This window comes from Ovis canadensis, chromosome 3 (assembly GCF_042477335.2).
Source record: "Ovis canadensis isolate MfBH-ARS-UI-01 breed Bighorn chromosome 3, ARS-UI_OviCan_v2, whole genome shotgun sequence".
Lineage (NCBI taxonomy): Eukaryota > Metazoa > Chordata > Mammalia > Artiodactyla > Bovidae > Ovis > Ovis canadensis.
In genome coordinates, this window is record NC_091247.1 from 87,183,740 (window position 1) to 87,210,232 (window position 26,493).

The window sequence follows — 26,493 nt, forward strand, 5'->3', positions numbered from 1 at the left end:
GGTTGGATCTCCTTGCAGTCCAAGGGACTCTCAAGAGTCTTTTCGAACACCACAGTTCAAAAGCATCAATTCTTCAGCACTCAGCTTTCTTTATAGTCCAACTCTCACATCCATACCTGACTACTGGAAAAACCATAGCTTTGACTAGATGGACCTTTATTGGCAAAGTAATATCTCTGCTTTTTAATATGCTGTCTAGGTTAGTCATAGCTGTTTTTCCAAGGATCAAATGTCTTTTAATTTCATGGCTGCAGGTACTGTCTGCAGTAATTTTGGAACTGCAAAAAATAAAGTCTCTCACTGCTTCCATTGTTTCCCCATCCATTTGCCATGAAGTGATGGGACCAGATGCCATGATCTTTGTTTATTGAATGTTGAATTTTAAGCTAGCTTTTTCACTCTCCTCTTTCACTTTCATCGGGAGGCTCTTTAGTTCTTCTTCACTTTCTGCCATAAGGGTGGTATCATCTGCATATCTGAGGTTATTGATAATTCTCCGGGCAGTCTTGATTCCAGCTCGTGCTTCATCCAACCTGGCATTTTGCATGATGTATTCTGCATGTCAATTAAATAAACAGGGTGTCAGTATACAGCCTTGACGTACTCCTTTTCTGATTTGGGACCAGTCTGTTGTTCCATGTCCAGTTCTAACTGCTGCTTCTTGACTCGCACAAGGTTATTTTTTTGTATATGTTATTTTTGTATATGGTGTTAAAGGATGTTCTGATTTCATTCTTCTACATCTAGCTGTCCAGTTTTCCTAGCACCACTTACTGAAGAGACTGTCTCTTCTCCATTATATATTCTTGCCCCCTTTATCATCGATTAATTGACCATAAGTGTGGCTTATTTATGGGCTCTCTGTTCTGTTCCATTGATCTTTGTGTCAGTTTTTGGGGCAAATCTATACTATTTTGATGACTGTAGCTTTGTAGAATAGTCTGAAGTCAGGGAGTGTGATTCTTCCAGTACTCTTTTTCTTTGTCAAGTTTGTTTTAGCTATTCAGGATCTTTTGTGTTTCCATATAAATTTTTTAATTTTTTGTTCTAGTTCTGTGAAGAATGTCACTGGTATTTTGATAGGGAGTGCATTGAATTTGTATATTGCTTTGAATAGTATAGTAATATTAACAATATTAATTCTTCCAAACCAGGAACACGGTATATCATGCCATCTGTTTGTATCATCTTCCGTTTCTTTCATCATTGTCTTACAGTTTTCCAAGTACAGGTCTTTTACCTCCTCATGTAGGTTTATTCCTAGGTATTTTATTCTTTTTGATGCAGTGGTCAATGAGTTGTTTTCAGTTTCTCTTTCTGATAGTTCTTTGTTAGTATATAGAAATGCAACAAATTTCTGTATGTTAATTTTCTTTCCTGCAACTTTACTGAATTCACTGATGAGCTGTAGTAGTTTCCTGGTAGCATATTTAGAATCTTCTATTGCTGTGGCTAGGCCTTCCAAAACTATGTTCAATAAAAATGGCAAGAGTAGATATACGTGTCTTGTTCCTAATCTTACAGGAAATTCTTTCACCTTTCGCTGTTGAATATGATGCTACCTGTGAGTTTGTCATATATGACCTTTTTAAGTTGAGGCTCCTCCTGTGTTGGAACACAGTTGTTCCTACTGTGTTCACTTTCTGGAGAGTTTTTTTTTTTTTAATCACAAATGGATTTTGAACTTTATCAAAAGTTTTTTCTGTTATCTATTGAGACGATCACATAGTTTTTATTCTTCATTTGTTAATGTGTATCACACTGATTGAGTTGTAGATATTGAAGAACCCTTGTTATCCCTGGGATGAATCCCACTTGATGATGGTGTATGACCCTTTTAATGTGTTGTTGGATTTGGCTTGATAATATTTTGTTGAGGATTTTTACATTTACATTCATCAGTTACATTGACCTGTAATTTTCTCTTTTTTGTGGTATATTTGGCTGGTTTTGGTTTCAGGGTGATGCTGGTCTCATGGAATGAGTATGGAAATGACAGATTTTTAGTCAGGTTGTTTCCATTGAAAAATACTGATTTGAGGACTTCCTTGGCAGTCTGGTGGTTAAGATTCCACACTTCCAGTGCAGGGGGCACAGGGTTGATCCCTGGTCTGGGAACTAAGATCTCATATGCTATGTGGTATGGCCAAAAAAAAAGGTACAGATTTTAAAAGCTAATAACTTAGAACTCATACACAAAACAAATGGTAGACAACCTATTGAACGGGAGAAAATAATTGCAAATGCCGCTGATGTTTCTGCTAAGTCGCTTCAGTCGTTTCCGACTCTGTGTGACCCCATTGACGGCAGCCCACCAGGCTATTCCGTCCCTGGGATTCTCCAGGCAGGAACACTGGAGTGGGCTGCCATTTCCTTCTCCAATGCATGCATGCTTGCTAAGTCGCTTCAGTTGTGTCTGACTCTGTGCGACTCTATGGACAGCAGCCCACCAGGCTCCTCTGTCCACAGGATTCTCTAGGCAAGAATATTGGAATGGGTTGCCATTTCCTTTTCCATTTACAAATGATATGACCAATAAGAGGTTAATATCCAAAATATATAAATAGTTCATGCAACTCAACATCAAAACAAACAACCGGATTAAAAACTGGATGGAAGTACTGACTAGACATTTTTGCAGAGAGAAAAAGCAGATGGCCAATAGGCACATAAAAAGATGCTCACCATCACTTATTAGAGAAATGAAAATCAAAGCCACAACTAGGTATCACCTGACACCGGTCAGAATGACTATCATAAAAAAGAAAAATACAAAAATAGCAAACATTGGTGAAGATGTGGCAAAAAGGGAACCCTCATACACTGTTGGTGAGAATGTAAATTGGTGCAACCAGTGTGGAAAACACATTTGTCAAAAAATTTAAAATAGAATTACCTTGTGACCCAATTCTGTTTATATCTGAAAAGAACAAAAATACTAATCTGAAAAGAGTCATGCACCTCAGTGTTCCTAACAGCATTACTTACAGTTGTCAAGATTTGGAAGCAGTCTGAAGGTGGAATGCTACTCAGCCATAAAAAAGAGTGAGATTTTGCCATTTGCAGCAACATGGATGGACTTGGAGGGCTTTATGCTAACTGAAAAAACTCAGAGAAAGACATACACTGCATGCTGTCATTTATATGTGGAATCTAGAAAATATAACAAACTAGTGAACGTAACAAAAAAAACAGACTATAGACACAGAACAAACTAGTAGTTACCAGTGGGGAGAGGGAAGGGGCAATTGTGGGGTAGGGGCAAAATAAAAACTGTAGTAATTAGGAGATTATATGAAGTCATAGGTGAAAATTGTGAAGCACAGTAGAATTTAAAGACTTTCATTTAATTTAAAAAAGAGTTGGCACTATCAGGCAGCCCCTTCGTTCTTGACATTCTTCCTTTGTTTTCAGTATCACCACACTTGCCTATTTTCCTATTGCTTTTCTGGCATTTTCTTCTCAATTTCTTTCATTGTTTATTTTTACTCTGTCTCTCCCTTAAGTTTGATTATTTTTCCTGTGTTCTATCCTTATGGATCAATCCTTATCCTTTTTTTTTTAATACCTGTCCTTGAACAAAATTACCTAGCGCTTTAGCGATCGCTTTTGCCTGGAGAATTCCTAAATCTACTTAGTTACCTTTGTCTTTGCTCCTGAAATCCAGACCCAAGTTTCCAACTGCCCACGAACTCAGCATGTCATAATTTAGTTCATAGTCAAAATCATGCTGCTCTGAAACTTCTCATCTCTACCATACTTCTCTGTATTCTTAAATAGTGGTATCACCTATCTTCCATTCATCCAAGGTAGAAGCTTTGACAATCAAAATTTGGTAATCATCACCTCTCACTGTTTACATGTCCCTGCTTTCACCCCCTTAAAGTAGGTAATTAGGTTTCAAACTTTGTGATTTCTACTTCCAAGTTATTTTCAGATGCCTCTCCCTGTCATTTGATTCCATACCTTCTCTGTCCAGTGGTGTTACAATAGTCATGTAGCTGAACGCAGTGCTTACTATCTAAACACATGTTTTCCTGTGTTTATTGATAGTATTTGAGCAGTTTTCCTAAGGCACAATTCTAATAATATTCCCCTACTTGGAAGCCTTAGAAACTCATAATTGCCTGCAGAAAAAGTTTGCTGAATTCAGTTCACGTGGAATTTAAATTGGACTGTAACGTAATCCTAGTTAACGTTCCTAATCTTTTTTCTTTCTCCACCAAACTCCTCTCTGTCTGTATACACAAAACTTCCTGATATCTAAAGATTCCCATTTCTTGTGCTAGAATTAATTTCTTCTTTCTCTCTTTTTAAGTGTAGTATGACAGTCATAAAACATTCTTATGTGTTCATTTAATCTGTGCTTACTTACCTGAGGAGAGGGACTAGATTTTTTTTCCCTTTACTTTTTTGTTTCTTTTAAACTTCTCTGTATAGCTCAGAATAACCTTTTGACTATAGTAAACAGAAATGTTGAATTAAAGAATTATTTGTGAAAGAACTGATTTGGGTGCAGATTTTTTTCTGTTAAAATTTTTGGGAATTTAGATAGTGGAAACATGGTGAGTAAATATTGTTTTGTTTTCTACAGGAGTATAATAAGTTCCATACTTGCTATTGATTTTTTATTAAAAAAAAAAAAGCATACCATTGAAGGATTTTGTTTTGTTCATTGGTTTTGTTCTGTATTTGTACCCCCTAGGAAAAAAATCCGGAGAAGGCAGTGGCACCCCACTCCAGCACTCTTGCCTGGAAAATCCCATGGGTGGGGTCGCTAAGAGTCGGACACGACTGAGCGACTTCACTTCCACTTTTCACTTTCATGCATTGGAGAAGGAAATGGCAACCCACTCCAGTGTTCTTGCCTGGAGAATCCCAGGGACGGGGGAGCCTGGTGGGCTGCTGTCTATGGGGTCACACAGAGTCGGACACAACTGAAACGACTGAAGCGACTTAGCAGCAGCAGCAGGAAAAAAATCATATTAACACCAGCCTTTTATATGTTTAAACTTAACTTTTAAATATAAAAATAAGAGTTCTTTTTTTTTCCTCCCCCCTTTGGCTAGGTGTGTAGTACATGGATCGGAAGTGGAGTTGTCAGTGATCTCAATGATCTCCGTCGAGTACACAATCTGCTTGTTTCTTCACTGGACAAAGTTCAGGCCGGAAAAGGATCTTCCAGCCAACTGTACCGAGAGAGTGCTACAACCATGGAAAAACTGGCTGTTCTCAAAGCATGGGCAGAGGTAACGGCAGCCTATTATTTTTGTTTCTCCATCCATGAGAAAATATTCCTTTCTCCAATAGGTAAAAAAATATTGTTTGGTTTTTGTTTTTTTTTAAGCTGACCTTTGGTATAGAGTGCTTTAAAAAATTTTGCTATTTGCTTTCTCGCTGAAATACATATATATTTATGTCTCAAAAGAGCTCATATTGAACCTTTGAAAATTAGTATTTCTAATTAGTGTTTTTTTAATTTATTTATTTTAATTGGAGGCTAATTACTTTACAATTTTGTGGTGGTTTTAGCCATACGTTGACATGAATCAGTTTAAAAACATCTATATTGAAGAAGAGCTCTTCTTACTTCCTATGGAAAAATTAAGTGGGGAAAACCTACAAATAATAAAAAAATAGAAAAAATTGTGCTAAGAATCTTTTATTTGATTAAATTTCGGGAGACTTGCTGCCACTCATTGATTAGGCTATAGGAGTTTATTTTGTTGTTGTATATTTTGTTTTTTTTAACATCTGTTTTTACCTCTTTTTATGCCCACATTATTTTTAAAAATAATGATGCTGTTTTAATTTCACTTTTCTAAATCCCTTCTGCTAGTTACTTTCAAATTCTTATCCTTTGTATGCGGGTATTTCAAGTATCTCTTTATTCCTTCCTCTGCCAACCCAGTATCTTACTTCCCTATTTCCATGGTTATCAGCAGCCTGTGGCCACCCCGCAGGCAATTGCTGGCTCAAAGCATACAACACCCAGATGATACAGTTTAGATAAAGGACCTCTGGGGTTTTGTGGATTTTTTTGTCACAGAAGAAAAAGAAGGGAAAATTAGAGCAATAAGATATTGTAGAAATTAGTTTTCTTTCTGTTTTTTATATCAAGTTGTTTTCATAGAGTATCCCTGAGTGTTCATTTATTTTCACCCTGCTGCCATCTTTTGTCTTAGACAAGTAAAATAAGATTTGCATTGATAAAATGTTTGTTCTTACTGATAAGATCTTATCAAATTAATGCAAATGTATAATTTTAAGTGGAAAGTAGTGTTAGAAAGATACTTACAATGAGATTGCTTTCTCACTTTGAGATTCACAGAAATTCTTTGTTATTTTCACATATCTAATTTTTAGCTAAAAGTTAACTGTAGAAATTACATTCCAAATGATTGAATGATTTTTATTTTTAGAAAATCTTTCAAAATTGTTGTCAATTCTCCAGCCCCATTCAGTAATTTCCCAAACATAGAAACAGTTATGTAATTAGATAAGACCATTTGCCAGTTAGCTGGTTCTCTGCTGACTTGCATGAATGTGCTTGATTTACCTACTAGGTAGTCTGGCACAGTTCAATATAAAAAGCTTTAAATGTAGAATCACAGACCCTACAGCAAGTTCTGTCTCTATAATTCACCATCTTTTGTATTTTGATCAAGTGAGTTGATCTCTCAGATACTCAAGTTTCTTTATCATAACATGGAAGCACAATAATATTTTCTAAAGTGACATGTATTTAAAAAACCAAGCATTGTAACTGGCACTGAATAGAAAATAAATAATTAGTTTTAACAAATTAGATGAAAACTTCATATAACTAATTTGTTAATGCACATTTTTGTTTGAAACTCTTATTTTGGGGTAACTTGGTTCTATAATTAAATAATTTACACTTCAGCCCTCAGCCTATAATATTGTCAAGTAAATCTTTTCCTTGCTTAACTTCCTTCCTTCATCTTTTTACCTCAAAGGCCCAACATATTCTAGATTTCTCTGTTCAAGATCTATCTTTGCTTCCACTTTTTACTCAGAAAATAGAGGATGTTAGTTTTCCAGCTCCTCAGGTTGTTACCTTCAGGTCTTGAGATCTATGTGAGTTGATAACTGTCCTTCTACCTGTGTGACCTTGGGTGAATTATTTACCTGCTTCTCTAAACCTGATTTCTCAGCTCTAAAGCGTGGATAATAATTACGCACATAGAATTACATTGTGAAGTAAATGAGACTTCATTGTGAAGTAACAAGGACTTTTTTCAATAACTACCTTAATTATATGCTCAGTGAATGTTGCCTGCTGTTACTAGTATAATTATTATTATTATTTTAAAGTTTTCCTCTAATCTAGGATTCCCTTTTCTCGATTTTCTTTCCCACTCTGATTCATTCAACAAAGTGTTAAATGAACATTAGCTCTGTGCCAGAGTGGTTGATAATACAGTAGTGCACAAGCCAGATGTTCTGCACTTCCTGAGGAAAGCAAACTAGTGGACCAGTATGTGTGGCACCCCACTCCAGTGCTCTTGCCTGGAAAATCCCAGGGACGGAGGAGCCTGGTGGGCCGCAGTCCATGGGGTCTCGAAGAGTCGGACATGACTGAGTGACTTCACTTTCACTTTTCACTTTCCTGCATTGGAGAAGGAAATGGCAACCCACTCCAGTACTCTTGCCTGGAAAATCCCATGGACGGGGGAGCCTGGTGGGCTGCCATCTATGGGGTCACACAGAGTCGGACACGACTAAAGCGACTTAGCAGCAGCACAGGAAACGTACAGACTGTTGTAAACACATAGCAGAGGCACCAAAGTCTGCGGGTTCAGAGGAGGCTTCCTGGAAAGAGCAACACTTAAGCTGGGGCCTGGAGCATGAGAGCAGATGTTAGTAAGCAGGAGTCTGAGGAGGAGACTGTTTCAAGCTAAGTGCATTCAGTTTTCCCCCACTTCTGTATCTCTCCATCTCCCTCTGCATGTTCTTCCTCCCTCCTCCCCTCCCTTGTTCCCCAACTCAGCTTCCTCTTCCGCTCACTCTCCTCTTCACGTCCTTGAGTGTTGAGTCACCCACTTCTCAATCCCCTGCAATCTAGGTTTACTCTCACCACTCCACTGAAATTACCAAAGTTCCAAATGATACACTTCTCCAAATCACTGGACGCTTCAGTCTGTCTGACTTAGCCTTTCTACAGCTTTTGACATTGTCTTCTCTGGAAACTCTGTTTTCCTTGGCTTCCTGACCCTACTCCCTTGCTTCTCCTGTTTTGTTTTCATTGTTCGTTCTTAGCATCACCTGCTGGCTACTCTTTGCCTGCCTGCCCTTTAAATGTTGATATTTTTCTTTTCGTTTTTCTTGCTCTTCATGCTTTATGGGTAACCGCATCTACACCCACACCCTGTAGCTTTTCAGTTCAGTTCAGTTCAGTCGCTCAGTCGTGTCCAACTCTGCGACCCCACGAATCGCAGCACGCCAGGCTTCCCTGTCCATCACCAACTCCCGGAGTTCACTCAGACTCGCGTCTGTCGAGTCAGTGATGCCATCCAGCCATCTCATCCTCTGTCGTCCCCTACTCCTCCTGCCCCCAATCCCTCCCAGCATCAGAGTCTTTTCCAACGAGTCAACTCTTCTCAAAGAGTGTCCAAAGTACTGGAATTTCAGCTTTAGCATCATTCCCTCCAAAGAAATCCCGGGGCTGATCTCCTTTAGAGTGGACTATTTGGATCTCCTTGCAGTCACATGTGTATGAAATATTCTAAATCTCCTTTCCTACTCAGACCTCCTTTCTAAATTCCAGTCCCATACTTTTAGCTATTTATTAGAGACATGTAGTATGTACTGTAGTATTTACTACTGAAAAACATCTGCATGTAACTGGACCCACACAGTTCAAACCTATGTTGTTTAGGGGTCAACATAGTATAGCCAAACACTTTTCTAAAACCACACCCATTGGTTTACCAGTTTATACTAAGGAATATCGAGAATATACACAGATTCTGTTGTGAGGATGTTTGTTGTGATGTTGTTTATCATTCTAAAGAAAAGGAAATATATATATTTCTTGATCCAGAGATGATGGTGTTAAATGAATAGAAAATTGAGTTAAAAATTATAGACAAACACCCGTGGTGGATTCATGTCAATGTATGGCAAAACCAATGCAGTATTGTAAAGTAAAATAAAGTAAAAATAAAAATTAAAAAAAAAATTATAGACAAACATATTATTGTTTAAAAGACTGTGAATATGTATATACAACGTGTCTAGCATGTTAACAGTATTACATCTGGGTAGTAGGATTGTGTCTGGCTTTATTTACTTCATTTTACTTGTGCATCTGATTTTTCTATATTTCTTGTGTACCTTCTCGTAAGAAAAATAAACCTCCAATTTTTTACAAAAACGAGTCAAAAAATATATTTTTATATTGCAAGTAGCAATGTAAAATATATGCCCCTTTTAAAAAGCGTTTGACAGTGTCTGTTCAGAGCCATGGAAGTATTTATAATCACTGACCCAGTCATTCCATTTCTGGGATTTTATCCTAGGGAAGAATATTCAAAATATGAAAAAAGAGAGAAGTTGACAAAAATGTTGGTTTGGAACATTCATAATGTGAAAAACTGAACACCTTTGTCGTTGAAAACTGTGCCTCATCTTCTAAGATTCCCGGGGCTGAAAAGAATTTAAAAAAATATAAAATGTCAGCTACAGGAAAACTATTAGGTGTATAATGTCTTCTATTACCACTATTAAAAATGATAGTTATGAAACCTAGTATTTATATGGAAATCCTTTTATAAACAGTTAAGATTAAATACAAGATTCTCTGTACAACAAAATTACAGCTTAGTTGAAATGTGAAAATCTGGAAATTAGGATTGTGAGTAATTTTATTAACTCATTTTAAAACTTTTTATGGTGTACTTTAAAATTTTTATTTATTTATTTATGGCTATGCTGAGTCTTCATCGCTGCCCAAGCTGTTTTCCCATTGCAGCGAACGGGGCCTGCTCTCCAGCTGTGGAGCGTGGGCTTCTCATCGCAGGGGTTTCTCTGGTTGTGGAGCACAGGCTGTAGCGTGTGCAGGCTTCAGTAGTTGTGGGCACGGGCTTGGTTGCTCCGTGGCATGTGGAATCTTTCCAGACCAGGGATTGAACTAGTGCCTCCTGCTTTAACAGGTGGATTCTTTCCACTGAGCCACCAGGGAGGCCCACAGTATAATTTTTTAAATAAAAGTTGAGGAAAAATACGTACATCTGACCTTTGAATCGTGCATTGACTCCACTTCCCCATTACCAACAGAGTGAAATCTTCAGTTTCTTCTGCCTTGTGTTCTATGCTCAGTCTAATACCAAACTGGGAATTTCCTTAGAACGCCGTGCCGTTTCCTACCTCTTGTGCTCTTGCTCTTGATACTCCATCTGCCTCGAATCCCTACTTCCATCTTTGCCTGTCAACAGGTGAACTTTTGTCTTTGAACGGTGTCTCGCCTTTTCATACTCCATTAAGTTTCTTTATCTTTGGTGCTCCCTGTGATTCATTCATTACACAAACCACGAGTGTTCGTTAGGTGCCAGGCAGTGGATGTGGTCACAGCTCATAGTGAGATGGGAAGATGGGTCATTTAAAACAAATTTTAAAAAATGTCCCTTCTCTCATCTCTTTTTTTCATCCCTTCTCTCATCTCTTCTATCATTGTATCAGTCTGTGAGTTCATGGCAGTGAAAACCGCATGTGGTTTGTCTTTGTTGCCTCAGATCCAAGCACAATAGCAAATACAAGGCAAGAGTAGGTACCTAAGAAGAATTTGATGAGTGAATGGCTGAGTATACTTACAGTGTTTATTGAGAGAGACATTTTCTTAAAATATCAACATTATAATAAATCTAAGTGAAGAAAGCAAGCTTAAAACCACTAAAAAATATGAATATGATATGTTTATAACTTGAGATTCAAATTCCCTATTCCAAAAGTTAGATGGCTTATGCTTCTAAATTGTCAGGTGTTAGTATGACTGCTGCTGCTGCTGCTAAGTCGCTTCAGTCGTGTCCGACTCTGTGCGACCCCATAGACGGCAGCCCACCAGGCTCCCCCATCCCTGGGATTCTCCAGGCAAGAACACTGGAATGGGTTGCCATTTCCTTCTCTAATGCATGGAAGTGAAAAGTGAAAGTGAAGTCGCTCAGTCATATCCGACTCTTAGCGACCCCATGGACTGCAGCCTACCAGGCTCCTCCGTCCATGGGATTTTCCAGACAAGAGTACTAGAGAGGGGTGCCATTGACTAACTGACTATAATTAACTGATATATATATGATCACCATCATGTTAAGGAATGCTTCTTCTCAGAAATGAAGATTCATTTTTTCCTGTCATCATTGTCTTAACTTAGTCAATTACTGTGCCATAGCTGTCTGCTTGTTGTAGGGATAGAGATAAGACCCTACCATCAAGAAGTATCCCTGGTTCAGATACATAGACTTTCTCTTATGTACAATGAAAATAACTGTGTATGGCAAACGTTTTTCTAAAGATAGCTAGTGCAATTTTCTGTTGTTCTCTTACTCCCTTGACCGCTCCTCCCTTTTTTTGCTTTTTCGTGGATGTGTAATTCAGCGAGGTGCCGGTTGCCAAAGCCAAAATGTATGTACAACTACTAAAGAAAACAAACAAAAGTAACTTTGGCAAAGAATCTTTAAGATTGTATTTTCAGAAGTTGTCATTATATATCCTTTTGGTTTACAAAGTGGAGAGAAAAGATACAGATAATATATATAGCCAGTAAATTATATTACTCTTGGCTGAGCTATCTGTTACAAGGACTAGATTACTAAATATGACTTAAATACTCTAAAAGAAGGGGTTTTGGAGGATATTAGTGGAAATGCAGGGTGTGGTTTCTCTTCCCCCACCCCTTAGCTTTTGTTTGAATGCCATCTGATTGTGTCTAATAAGCCTGTGAAAGCAAATGCAGTAAACAGGAAGTTATACCCTATGGCAAAAAAGAGAGAAAACTGCATATAAAGGGGGGCTTTGTAAAGTCGAACAAGAGAAGCCGGAAAAAATTCAGAGAACCCTACTCAAGGAATGTGCTGTGAGAGCAGTAGTCAGACGTCAGATCTATTAAAAAAAGAAGATTGCCTCCAAAATAGGTGGGATTATTCTTTTGAGGATATCAGGAAAGTCTGAAGTTGCATACTTTCTACTAATAGTACTTAGTTACTCATGATGATTCAGCTGTATAATCATAGCGGTGGTGGTTTAGTTGCTAAGTCGCTTCTGACTCTTGCGACCCCATGGTTGATAGCCTGCCAGACTCCTCTGTCCATGAGATTTCCCATGCAAAAATGCTGGAGTGGGTTGCCATTTTCTTCTCCATATAGTCATAACAGCTTAGAATATGTCATTTCTTAATATTATATCTTGTTCTTTTCTCCTCTTGAATATCTTACTAGGTCTATGTGGTTGCTATGAATATTAAAAAAGAAGCAGAGTCAAAACCAAAAAGAGCAATTAAAAATACTGATGACGATGATGATGATGACAGTACCATAGATGAACTACCACCAGATAGTTTAATAACACTCGTACAGCCTGAACTGCCAATACTCAGCCGCCTGTGGTTGGCAGCATTAAAAGACTATGCACTTTTAACTTTACCAGCTGAATTTGCTAGTCAGCTCCCCCCAGATGGTAAGTACTGCATTCAGAGTTTTGCTTTTAATGGAGTCAAAGTAGTAATTAAACAAAATGGAATTGGTGGAGACTGGCCACAATAATAATAATAACATCTTAAATTTCTGTGGACTTAAACTTGATATTCTGTCTGTACTGAATTTATAAATTCAGATACGGCATTAAACTTTACTTGTCAGCCCAAGCAAAAACGTTCTCACTGTTACAGTAATAACCGTCTGAGCTGGGGTACTCTAAATAACTGCGTAAGGAGTTACTATGCATAACCGTGATGAGGTATACCGCTGTGTTGGTCACTGTGTGTGTGCCAGGGCAGATGTGGAAGTCCTCAGTTTGATAGTGAAAGCAGGAAGAAGGGAAGGATTTGCAGAAGAGTGGAGGGGGGGAAGAGACAGAGTTCCCTGGCTGTAGGAGAAAGGAAAGGTGATGAGGGTTTTAAGAGTTGCTGGCGACAGTGAAGAGGAAGCCTGTGACCATGGGTGGGGCAGGGCAGAAGGCACTCAGAGGTGTGAGCACCTGCAGAGGAAAGGCTGGAAACGCTGGCGTCAGTCACAAGCAAGTGATAGGCACTCCAGGTCAGCAGCTGTAGGAATGACGTTGGTTTAAAGAGACCCTTGGGAGAAACTCTTTGGCCAGATTCCTCTTTTATGTGTGCTGTGATCTGAATATTTGTATCACCTCAGAATGTATATGTTGAAACCTAATCCCTATTGTGATGGTATTAGGAGGTATGGGTCCTTTGGGAGGTGCTTGGTTATGAGGGTGGAGCCCCTAGGAATGGGAGTAGTCCTGTTATAAAAGAGAACCCACAGAGTCCCCAACCCTGTCCACCTTCCACCTTGTGAAGACAGCAAGAAGGTACTGGCTGTCAGTCAGGAAGAAGGCCCTCACCCAGCCATGCTGGCATCTTGATCTCAGGCTTATAGCCTCCAGAACCTGATAAATAAATTTCTGTTGTGTAGCCACTCAGTCTGTGGTATTTTCTTAAAGCAGCTCAAATGGACTAAGACAGTATGTAACAGGTATTTTTAAATGAAGTTGTTCATAAATGAGTGGATATGTATAATAGAAGTAATGTTTTTCATTGATTTGATTGTTTTATAGGTGGGGCATTTTATACTCCTGAGACTATTGATACAGCTAGACTTCACTATCGGAATTCCTGGGCCCCAATTCTCCACGCAGTGGCACTTTGGTTAAATAGCACAGGATTTACATGTTCAGAGTCAGCAGAAGCAGCAGCAATATCAGCTTTACAAAAACGTTCCATACCGGTCAATTTAAGCCAAGCATCAGGAGCAACACCTAGTGCTAAATCTTTGGCAGAAATTAACAAAGACAGAATGCATCTGATTTTAGGTAGGTGAGCCGTCTTAATGTATTACAAGATATATTACTTCTGAAAATGTTTATCTGTAAGGGAGAAAAGACTGCTTTCTACCATGTTAAGTTCTGTGACTGGCTTAAGAATTAAACTGACATAAGACACATTAATAGGAGAAAAGCATATAAATTGATTTAAAACTTTTACATGTACATAGGAGGAAAATGAAGACCTGAAGAAGCTTTTAGGTCTGAGAGATTGTATACAGTTTTACACAAACAAGAATAAATTGTGGAGATCTGACAAGACAAAGGGCTGAGGCCAGGGATCATAAGTTGTACAGGAACTAAAAAGTATACAGGGCAAACAAATGGAAAATTGGGGCTTCCTTGATAGCTCAGCAACAAAGAATCTGCCTGCCAGTGCAAGGAGATGTGAGTTCGATTCCTGCTCTGGGAAGATCCCCTGGGGAAAGAAATGGCAACCCACACCAGTATTCTTGCCTGGGAAATTCCATGGACAGCGGAGCCTGGTGGGCCACAGTCCATGGGGTCGCAAGGGTCAGACACAGCTTAGGCACCGGACAACGACAGAAGAAGGTCAGGCTTATTTTAGTACGTTTGTTTGGATAGGTCTATTTCAACATCGACTCCCAGTCTCAAGGAGTAAAAATATTCTTTGCCTGATACAGGGAGGGCATCTTTCTAATGAGAAATTTTATGACCTGCTTTTGGATAGAAAGGGGGTCAAAGAGCCCTGCCTGCATCTGCTGTTTCTCAAATGTGTTCAGCCAAGAAGGTATATTTTGGTGCAGCGTGTTTTGAACTCCTTCATATCTTTCGTTTTAATGCTATGGAAAGAAATTTTACAGTATAGTTCAGATAAGAAATAGTAAAAAGAGGTGTTTTTTTTAAGCACATTTTCTAAATTAACTGAATTTTTAGTAGAAAAATTTAATTATTAAATTACTCCTTAAAAATTCTCTATCATGTTCACTCACAGAGCAATACTGAATAATTTTCAAGGAAAAAGTTAAACTTTTTTTTTTAATATGTTTTCTTTTTACTTGACACTTAAGTTACCCTGAGGAAATATATTATAAATTTATATTTATATTATAAATGTAATACATACATAAATTGTGTATATGTATAAATTTATATGTCTATACATATAAAAATGTATATATGCATATAATATAAATGTAAAGTTAAAGCAAACTTGAGTAATTGTTATTTATAATTGCTGTGTAGATTCTCTTGTAACATTTAAGAATTTGCAATCATCATAATCTTATAATTTTCATACATTTATTCTTAATGTATTGTTTTTAAATGTCTTTAAGTAGCTTCTTAATCAACCTGATGACCTTGGAACTCCCCCACTTGCTTCCAATGTGACTGTTAGCCTCATTCCAAGGCTACAACCTATGTTAAGTTTGGCTACTTATTTTGACAATCATTTTGAACTCACTTTAAGGCATTAATAAATACATGTTAAACTAAGCTGTAAAATAAGTAGGTAAAAGAAAAAAAATGGTGTCAAAGAAACAAAGTGTTTAATATTAAGAAACCTGTGTGTTTATTTTGTGTATTACAGGTGTGAGTATACAGTTCCTTTGTTCCCCAAGACCTGAGGAGCCTGTTGAACATGTTACAGCTTGTCTGCAGGCCTTGCACACCTTGCTAGATTCTCCTTATGCCCGAATCCATATTGCAGAAGATCAGGTGCAGTATATTTCTAAAATAGATAATTTATGCTTTGTATTCATCATATTTATCTTAAGATAATTATCTCACATATGAGATAAATGTTATATAATAAGTGTTCAGGATTTTGGCTTCATCTAAGACCTTATATTGAATGTTGGATGACCAGACATGCTGGACTAGAGATCATCACTATACCTTCTTTGATGAGTTCATCAGCAATCAGATATAACTAAAAATGTAAAGGATCCCTTCAGTCCAAGTTAATGGTTCTGCTAGTAAAAGACTGAGTTAATTCATAAGGCTATTAATAAATTTGGGATTTTCTGGTGGCTCAGATAGTAAAGAGTCTGCTGCAATGAGGGAGACCCAGGTTTGATCCCTGGGTTGGAAAGATCCCCTGGAGTAGGAAATGGCAAACCACTCCAGTATTCTTGCCTGGAAAATCCAAATAAATTATGTCACTTTTAAATGTTTGATTAAACTTGATCTCATTTAATAAGGTTTTTGCACTGGCTCAAGTACTCATTTAAGAAGTTTAATGAATTGTGTTTTCTAATTTTTTTGTATGGAATTTTTAGAGGATTTTATTCATGTTACAGAACCACGTTTCCACTGGATTTGTTTGTTTGCTTGTTTGTTTTAATTAGGAAGTCTTTTATTTTCATAATAACCATTTCTTTGGACACCATCACTACCAAATAGTACCTCTTGGGATAATTTTCTATAAAACACAAAAAGATAAAAAAAAACAAAATTATTATTATTGTGTTCTCTTAAAATTAGTTTTATACATGATATTGCTCAATAAAAAAGAAAAAAACCCACATGAAACAAAACGAAGTATGTGCTGTGTGATTATAAGCGTCACTTACTGATAAACTCATCTTGTACTCGAGCCTTGTAGCTTAAAGCTGGGCCTCAGCTAGACTGCAGATTATGGCAAGGGTTGTTTTCAAATAGTCAGACCAATAAAGTTTAATCTGTGAATGAAGGTGTGTGACATATTATGTTAAAATTGAAATAATTGAGTGCAAATACAGTAGATTAAATGACATGGTTAAATGTGTATTTCATAAGTACAATAGACATAAATTTGACCTCTCCATCAGTTTTATAGTGGTTGATTTTTAAGACATGAGAAGGGAGAAAGGAGGTCAATTACGAGGCTGTTTTCATAATTCCAGAGAGACAATGAGTTCACTGGCCTCGGAAAACTGAACAAAAGAAGAGGGAAACAGGGCCAAGACTGGAACTTTAGGGATAAATAACTAATGAGGGTGGAGATGAGGGAAATTAATCAGCAGTGGAGACTACTGGAGAGGTAGGAGGAGAACCAAAGAGAACAGTTATCAAAGACAAGAGAGACTGTCAAGGACAGACAGGTCTCAGAGGAACAGAAGCCAGTGAGTCAGGACAGAAGAGTCCCCGGAGGTTATTGGTGACCTCAGGCAGAGCATTTTCCCAGGTGAATGGAGCCAGATTAGAGAAGTTCTGAGGAGTGAATGAGGGGGTAAAGGGAGTGGCATCTTCCATCAGGACAGAGACGGAAGAGATCATGGGGCAGATGGAAGGATGTGAGGGTTCTCTGAGGCATGGAGGGAAATTAGATAGAAAAGACTTGAGCAACTACTTATATTGGGGAAGAGAAGCTTAGCTTAGTTTATCTATGATATATGGGGTATGATTCAGGTCCTTGAAGAATCCTTGGGAAGTTAAACAGGATGGCATGGAAGCATGTGAGAAAAGAATTATCAGCCTTGGACAAGGGGCTGATCTTGATCTTAAGGAAAGAGGTAAAGGTGGCTTTGGTTGCAATTTAATTATTTTTCTCCCTCTTTGAAATTTGAGGTGGGTTTATTGGATGGGTTTGATGTGGAAGATTGTGAGAAGCTTAAGTGAATAGTGAGTGGTTAAAGTTTGTAATAGTTCTGAGACGAATCTTGGAGCGACTTGCCAGCCTGCCTGGAATTTCTGGTGGACTACTCTTGAGTACTCGGATTAGGAATCATAAATTTTAGTGGCACTAAACACTAGCAATGCTGTTTAGTCCAAAGAGAAAAGAAATATTTTAAATGGAAAAATCATTTAAATATGTAATGAAGTAATTTTTGACTGAAAATATGTTGGGATAAAATATGACCATTTTTCAAGATTATTATAATATTTGCTGCATATTTTTGGTATTTAGCTACCAAATCTATGTATTTTTATATGTATATTTTCCTAGATGTAATAATATAAATATATCCTTTAATTTCTCTATTAATTTATAATAGCTGATTGGTGTTGAGTTACTGAGTGTTTTACACCGCCTCCTGTTGACTTGGAATCCACCGTCTGTCCAGCTGCTGGTGACTGGAGTTGTACAACAGATAGTAAGAGCTGCTCAGGATTATTTGCAAGAAAAAAGAAACACACTAAGTAAGCACAAGAAATTATACTAACTTTAAAGTAGATTTATTTCTATTCTAATTTTTTTAATATTAATACCAGGAAGTTTTTAATGAAAAAATTTAACCATGCATTTAAAAGATTGCAGTTGATTTTGCTTTCACTAGAATGACCCAAATGAAATTGCTCATATTCAACTATGTTTTACCTACAAAAGTGTTAATTTCATGTGTTTCAAGCCTAACATATGTGTTACTCCTATTATGAAATACATTCCTATTAAAAATACCTAATAAAAATTTCATTTTTAGTAAAGTAAAAAATGACTTGTCTGTTACATTTAAGGAGAGGTCAATAAACAATTCTAAGGCAGAGAATTATTCTGAGAAAGACATGGCATCCGTTAGACATTCAATTGTAAATTCTAAATTCTTTTGAAAGAATTTATTAAACATACTTACTGTGTTGTTACCTCTACTGTTTGTTATCCTTTTTGCTGAGAATTTCACCAGATTTTCTTTTACCCAAGATGAGGATGATATGGAAAAAGAGTCCAGTCCTGTATTAGGAGAAGGAGGTGACAGTGGTGGTCTCATTCCTGGAAAATCTCTTGTGTTTGCAACTATGGAGCTGTTGATGTTCATTTTAGTCCGTCATATGCCACATCTCAGTACCAAGATGTCAGACTCTCCAAGTCACATAGCCACTAAAACTCGACTGTCAGAAGAAGGTGCTCGTTTGGTGGCAGCCACAGTTACCATACTCTCTGACTTACCGTCTCTCTGTTCACCTGCTGGTATGGTGTTGCTCACTGTTTGTAAATGTATTATACTGTATTAGACAGAGATGAGCTTGGCTTTGATTTTAAGTGCTATGATGATTTATTTTCCTCTTAAGTCTTAAAGGAAAAGTAGGACTTATTTTTAAGGGTTTGTTTGCTTTAGGAGCCTATAAAGACTTAAGATTTAAAAAACCAAAACCCTAGATGCCCTTTTCAGGTACATTTCAAAGAAACTTCGACAGACCCGCAGCTTGAGAGAAGACACTGGATGTTAGCAAATAGATGTAAAGTGAAATTACTAAACCCTTTATTTTCTGATCCAGTTGCTACTCTTGAGCCACACTGACAAACATGTCAGAGAAGAGTGACAACCAGCTTTAAGGAGCAACTGTTAATAAAAAATTATAGCTGAAAAAGATCCTTGAAGAACTAGTGGATAGAAAAGTAGGCACTTGATACTTCCCTGGTGGTCCAGTGGCTAAGGCTCTGGTCTCAATACAGGGGGTCCAGGTTTGATTCCTGGTCGGGGAACTAGATCCCTCATGCTGCAACTAAAAGATCTCACATGCTGCAACTAAGACCTGACAAAACCAAAACAAACAAGTATTAAAAAAAAAATAAGAAAAGTAAACTTTTCCTCTGTTGTATCTAGGAAATAGATATCATATCAGAATATATAAAGGTATCTTTCAGCTCAGCACAAGCCTACAGATAGGAAAACACTACTCCATTGAAGCTTCATAGGCAATCTACACTGGAGGCATGTCATAGTGGTGAAGGGAGTCTTCTGTTAAGTGGGCGGTTAATTTGATTACCTTAAAGTTCTTTCAGCTACAAATCCTAGGATTCTTTCATTTCTTTTTGCCTTACCTATTTATCAGGATCTCCCTGGTGGCTCAGATGGTAAAGCATCTGCCTGCCGTGTGGGAGACCCGGGTTCGATCCCTGGGTTGGGAAGATCCGCTGGAGAAGGAAATGGCAACCCACTCCAGTAATCTTGCCAGGAAAATTACATGGACTGAGGAGCCTGGTGGGCTACAGTCCATGGGGTCGCAAAAAGCCAGGCACGACTGAGCGACTTCACTTACCTATTTATCAGCCTTTGTATCAGTTTCCTGACTTGGTTAGTACATTGACTAACTTAGTACTAACGCTCAGTACAGTGAGATTGATTACTTGTCTTGGAACTGCTACATGATTCACCAAGTTTCTCAGCTACTTCTCAAAGTATTTGACAGAAGTTTTCCTTCTGTGTGAAACACTAGAAGTGATATAAAATAACAACGCAAGTTAGGAAAAGAAAGAACTTCTGACTTCTTTGAAATAGCTTGTGAGTCCTTTTTATCTTTTTCAAATGTTGAATTACAGTAATAGCAGTGCAATAAAGTTTCAGGGAAAAGAAGTAATATTAAACCATTGTCAGTTGTAAAAAGATACAAACAATTGAAACAACTATAATACAGGAACTGAAGTAGTACAAGATAATCTGATTTGTTTTTATTTCAGGATGTATGACAATCTTGCCCACAATTCTGTTTTTAATTGCAAGAATATTGAAAGACACAGCAATAAAGTCTGCAGATAATCAGGTTCCTCCACCAGTCAGTGCAGCTCTTCAAGGGATCAAAAGTATTGTGACACTTTCAATGGCCAAAACTGAGGATACTCAAAAACAGTGGACAGCTCTAATTCGTAGCACTCTGGCATGCATCCTAGAATATTCCCAACCAGGTAATCTAATCAGTTTTAAATTTTTTAATTTATTACTATATTTGTTCCTTAATGACTGTCTGAACGAGCTCATCAGAAAACTGCTATATAACACTGAATCAACTCAGAGAAGTGTTTTTAATTCCATCTTTTAGATGTGAACTTTTAGTTCCGATTTTGAGTATTGACTCTCCATGCCCTTGTGTTGGGTTTCCCGGGTAGCTCAAATGGTGAATCTGCCTGCAATGCAGCAGACCTGGATTCTTCCCTCGTCTTACCACTTACATACACGTTGGGAGTTTTCCCTCCAAAGAAAGAATGTGTATATATAAAACTCTTAGATTGTAAATTGTTCTGAACTCCTTGGTAGTTGTCTATCATTTATATTTATCAGTTATTAATCCTTCCCCTATCAATGGCTATTTTTACTATTTTTTATTTTTCCTAGTTATAAAAATTTTCTCAGTGACTATCCTTATAAAGTTTTCATGCACATGTGCTATCAGATTTTCTACAGCATACCCCTAGAAATGGAATTGATGACACATTTTAATTTTCTCAGGCATTGCCAAATTGCTCTCCAAAGTAGTTTAGTTATATAAATTTGCACTTCCACCAACAGTGCATGATTCCCACCAATACATGGTATTTCAGACTTTTTAATTTCATTATTTGGTAAGTAAAACATGCTATTTTATTGTTTTTACTTTCATTTCTCGTTTGCCGAGTAAGTATTAGCATTTTTCATGTTTGTGTTTAATTTGGGGGGAAATGCTTATTCACATTTTTGTCCACTTTTCTTCAGTGTTTGACTTTTTCTTTCATGTTACTTCTGTTGTAAATGTGAAAAGATTGAAAACAATAATTAAAATTTTGTCATATTGCCTACTAAAACATTTCCACACTATCTAAAACTGTGGAGTAGGCCCAAGAATGAACAGATAGGTCAGTAAAATTGAACTGTGTAAGTGTAAGTCAGTGGTAAATATCGCAGAAGAAAATATCAATGTCAGTTCAGTTCAGTCGCTCAGTCATGTCCTACGCTTTGCAACCCCATGAATCATAGCACGCCAGGCCTCCCTGTCCATCAACAACTCCCGGAGTTCACTCAAACTCATGTCGAAGTCGGTGATGCCATCCAGCCATCTCATCCTCTGTCATCCCCTTCTCTTCCTGCTCCCAATCCCTTCCAGCATCAGGGTCTTTTCCAGTGAGTCAACTCTTCACATGAGGTGGCCAAAGTATTGGAGTTTCAGCTTTAGCATCAGTCCTTCCAAAGAAATCCCAGGACCAATCTCCTTTAGGATGGACTGGTTGGATCTCCTTGCAGTCCAATGGACTCTCAAGAGTCTTCTCCAACACCACAGTTCAAAAGCATCAATTCTTTGGTGCTCAGGTTTCTTCACAGTCCAACTCTCACATCCATACATGATCACTGGAAAAACCATAGCCTTGACTAGATGGACCTTTATTGGCAAGGTAATGTGTCTACTTTTATCTAGGTTGGTCAGTTGGTCATAACTTTCCTTCCAAGGAGTAAGCGTCTTTTAATATTATGGCTGCAATCACCATATGCATATTGGACTATAAAATTTAGCATAAGCCTGTGAAAAATGATATGCATTAAAAGTAGGTGATAAATACTAAAGTTTCTTGTCAGAAGGAAAATATTTTTTTCTGTTTCTTCAATTTTGTATCTATATGAGATGGAGGATGTTTGCTAAACTTATTTTGATAGTCATTTCATAATGTATGTGAGTCAAATTATTGTGTTGTACATTTTAAATATATATATAGTACTGTAAGCTAAACATTCAGAAAACTAAGATCATGGCATATGGTCCCATCACTTCATGGCAAATAGATGGGGAAACAGTGTCAGACTATTTTTTTGGGCTCCAAAATCACTGCAGATGGTGATTGCAGCCATGAAATTAAACGACGATGACTCCTTGGAAGGAAAGTTATGACCAACCTAGACAGCATATTAAAGAGCAGAGATATTACTTTGCCAACAAAGGTCCTTCTGGTAAAGGCTTTGGTTTTTCTTGTGGTCATGTATGGATGTGAGAGTTGGACTGTGAAGAAGGCTGAGCTGAATTGATGCTTTTGAACTGTGGTGTTGGAGAAGACTCTTGAGAGTCCCTTGGACTGCAAGGAGATCCAGCCAGTCCATCCTAAAGGAGACCAGTCCTGGGTGTTCATTGGAAGGACTGATGCTGAAGCTGAAACTCCAATATTTTGGCCACTTCATGTGAAGAGTAGACTCATTGGAAAAGACTCTGATGCTGGAAGGGATTGGGGGCAGGAGGAGAAGGGGATGATAGAGAATGAGGTGGCTGGATGGCATCACTGACTCGATGGACATGAGTTTGGGTTAATTCTGGGAGTTGGTGATGGACAGGGAGACCTGGCAATGCTGCGATTCATGGGGGCGCAGAGTCGGACACGACTGAGCGACTGAACCTAACTGAACTGAACTGTGTTTCAGTTAAATCTCAATAAAACTGGAAGAAAAAATTTTACAAAATGAAAGCTGAAAAAGATCAAAAACTGAAAATAATAATGTCAGTGTTAATATCATTTATGTACAAAAACATCTTATAAACATTTAACACCCAGTATAAGAAAGAACGAGCTTCTCAGGTGGTTCAGTGGTAAAGTATCTGCCTGCCAGTGCAGGAGATACGGGTTAGGTCCCTGGGTTGGGAAGATGCCCTGGAGAAGGAAATGGCGACTCACCCCAGTGTTCTTGCCTGGGAAATCCTATGGACCAAGGAGCCTAACAAGCTACAGTCCATTGAGTCACAAAAGAGTTGGACATGATTTAGCGACTAAACAACAACAAAGAAAGAGAAGAGAACAGGCAATGGTAAGAAAGAAATAGAAATGCCCACCAAGCATATAAAAAAATTGGCCACATTGTTATATAAGCAAAGAAATAATATAAATTTTTACCTGTAAAACTCATTTAACAAAAAAAATGTGAGTATGTACAGGTGGAATCAATTGTCATACTTTGCTAAAGGGAATTTAAAACAGTTCAGACTTTCAGGGAATCATTTCTGCAAAATATATGAAGAGCTTTTAAGATCTCATACTCTGACCTTGATCAAAAACTTGTGTTCAGGTTTATTTGCTACAATCTATTTTATAATAAAGAAAATACAAAAGTGATAAATATAACTATCCAGCAGTAGGAAAGATATTAAATATATGTTATATACTCATTTGGATTATATATCCATTATATCTATTAAAAATCATGTTTATAAATAATTATTTATAGAAGACTAACCCAGACCAGAAGAAATTAAACAAAAGCCTGGAAATTAAACTATCCCTGGATGGTAAAATATTACATTTTATTTTCTTTCTCTTACGCTTGTTGAATTTTAGACAAACTATATCCTACTTTTATTACCTGAATTTTTTTCAGATTAATATTTGGAGGGGAAAACTTTAATTAGTTTTATTAATGTTACTAAAACTATTCTAACTTTGTCATGAGTTAATATTTTGCTTTTTAAGGTAGATTTTTAACAAGATAAAGAAACATTAAATGCCATAATTATATATGCTTTCATTTATATATGTGCCATGCTTAGTCTCTCAGTCATGTCCGACTCTTTGCGACCCCATAGACTGTAGCCCACAAGGCTCCTCTGTCCATGGAATTCTCCAGGCAAGAATTCTCCTAGTGGTCATGTAGTGGTGAGTTGATGCACCTTCCTTTCTTATTTGTTTTTTTGCTTCTTATTAATAGACTATCCCTTCTCCAGGGGATCTTCCCAACTCAGGAATGTAACCGGGGTCTCCTGCATTGCAGGTGGATTCTTTATCAGCTGAGCTGCCAGGGAATCCTTCATATCACACACACACATAATATATAAATATTTCATTATTTGTATATTTCAGAAAATTCTTTTTTTTTTAATTTTCTACTATTATTTCAGAAGATTCTGTGCCTGTGCCTGATGAAGTAAGCATGCTAACAGCAATTGCACTTTTCCTGTGGTCTGCTGGTAGTGAAATAATAGGAGTTCAGTCACTGCAGAATGGCTGCATTTGCAGATTTAAAAACGCATTGAATTCATGTGACCCATGGGTAAGTTACACTTAAAACATAATAGTAAACCTTCCACTCTATAAGAAAAATTTCAGATGGATTCATTAAAAATTTGTGATTCATCAAATGAAAGTATTTGCTATATGAATTTTCCAAAAAACTGGAAAAGGTTACTGGTTAAAGCTTAGGAGAGATATGTATATGTTAATTTATATATGCAGAAATTCCCCAGTATCTAAAATACTTCCTCAACCCTGGCCTACGCTAGTAGAGACTTTACGTGTTTCTCTTTTTCACTGTTTACTTAATCACACCAAGGACATTAAAAGATAAATATATATAATATGTTTTTACAGGCCTAATGGAAACTCTTGTTTTTCTAAAAAATAAGCTTTATTGTTTTATAGCTTCAGCATCAAAACAAATGATTCTTAAACGTATTGAACTCAGGAGAAAATGCAGTTTAGTAACATCTACCATTGGCTTCCTGAATCAGAGTCTCCAGATGTGTGGTCCACAGATGTGTATTTTTAAAATATTCCCCAGGCATTTTTCTTTTGTCCAGTGATGTTTAGTAGCTTCTCTTCTACGGAAGCCCTGAAACAGTTTTTCCCATTTTGTTTCCTTACGTCAATGAGTTAATACACCTTCCTTTCTTACTTGTTTTTTTGCTTCTTGTTAGTATGAAGTCTTTCTAATCTAAAGTGGAGCCACTGAAACTACTTTGTAGGCCTAGAACACTTAAATTGGTTTAAGCATTTATTTTCAGAGAATCCAAATGGAGTTGAGTGTCTGATATATTTTATAGCTTTGTTTGACATCATTCAAATATTAGCCATATAAAATATGTTAGGTTAAGGTGAGAGGAACTTATACGCAGATTACATGATGAGAAACGCTGGGCTGGAAGAAGCACAAGCTGGAATCAAGACTGCCGGGAGAAATATCAGTAACCTCAGATATGCAGATGACACCACCCTTGTGGCAGAAAGTGAAGAAAAACTAAAAAGCCTCTTGATGAAAGTGAAAGAGGAGAGCAAAAAAGTTGGCTTAAAGCTCAACATTCAGAAAACGAAGATCATGGCATCTGGTCCCATCACTTCATGGGAAATAGATGAGGAAACAGTGAAAACAGTGTCAGACTTTATTTTTTGGGGCTCCAAAATCACTGCAGATGGTGATTGCAGCCATGAAATTAAAAGACGCTTATTCCTTGGAAGGAAAGTTATGACCAACCTAGATAGCAGAAATATTACTTTGCCAACAAAGGTCCGTCTAGTCGAGGCTATAGTTTTTCCAGTGGTCGTGTATGGATGTGAGAGTTGGACTGTGAAGAAAGCTGAGCACCGAAGAATTGATGCTTTTGAACTGTGGTGTTGGAGAAGACTCTTGAGAGTCCCTTGGACTGCAAGGAGATCCAACCAGTCCATCCTAAAGGAGATCGATCCTGGGTGTTCATTGGAAGGACTGATGCTGAAGCTGAAACTCCAGTACTTTGGCCACCTCATGCGAAGAGTTGACTCATTGGAAAAGACCCTGATGCTGGGAGGGATTAGGGGCAGAAGGAGAGGGGGACAACAGAGGATGAGATGGCTAGATGGCATCACCAACTCGATGGACATGAGTTTGAGTGAACTCCGGGAGTTGTTGATGGACAGGGAGGCCTGGCATGCTGCAGTTCATGGGATTTCAAAGAGTTGGACATGACTGAGTGACTGAACTGAACTGAATTGAAGGTGAGAGGGACAACTGTAAATTAAAGAAAGAATTAAAAACAAAAATTAGAATTCCTGGTATCTAATTTTTTTAC

At 37.5% G+C, this 26,493-nt stretch overlaps 1 protein-coding gene across 2 annotated transcripts in view; it reads left to right on the top strand.

The window, feature by feature from the left end:
• The window catches only part of HEATR5B (HEAT repeat containing 5B), a 101,359-nt gene that overhangs the window by 69,989 nt on the left and 4,877 nt on the right, over positions 1–26,493 (top strand). Inside the window, exons 27-34 of one of the 2 annotated variants that reach the window (XM_069583533.1) lie at positions 5,070–5,249; positions 12,456–12,693; positions 13,801–14,055; positions 15,620–15,747; positions 18,009–18,153; positions 18,653–18,919; positions 20,411–20,635; positions 24,571–24,722. In XM_069583533.1, the coding sequence (XP_069439634.1) occupies positions 5,070–5,249; positions 12,456–12,693; positions 13,801–14,055; positions 15,620–15,747; positions 18,009–18,153; positions 18,653–18,919; positions 20,411–20,635; positions 24,571–24,722 (1,590 nt within the window). The remainder of the gene's footprint in view (positions 1–5,069; positions 5,250–12,455; positions 12,694–13,800; positions 14,056–15,619; positions 15,748–18,008; positions 18,154–18,652; positions 18,920–20,410; positions 20,636–24,570; positions 24,723–26,493) is intronic. The other variant, XM_069583535.1, reaches the window with a different exon arrangement.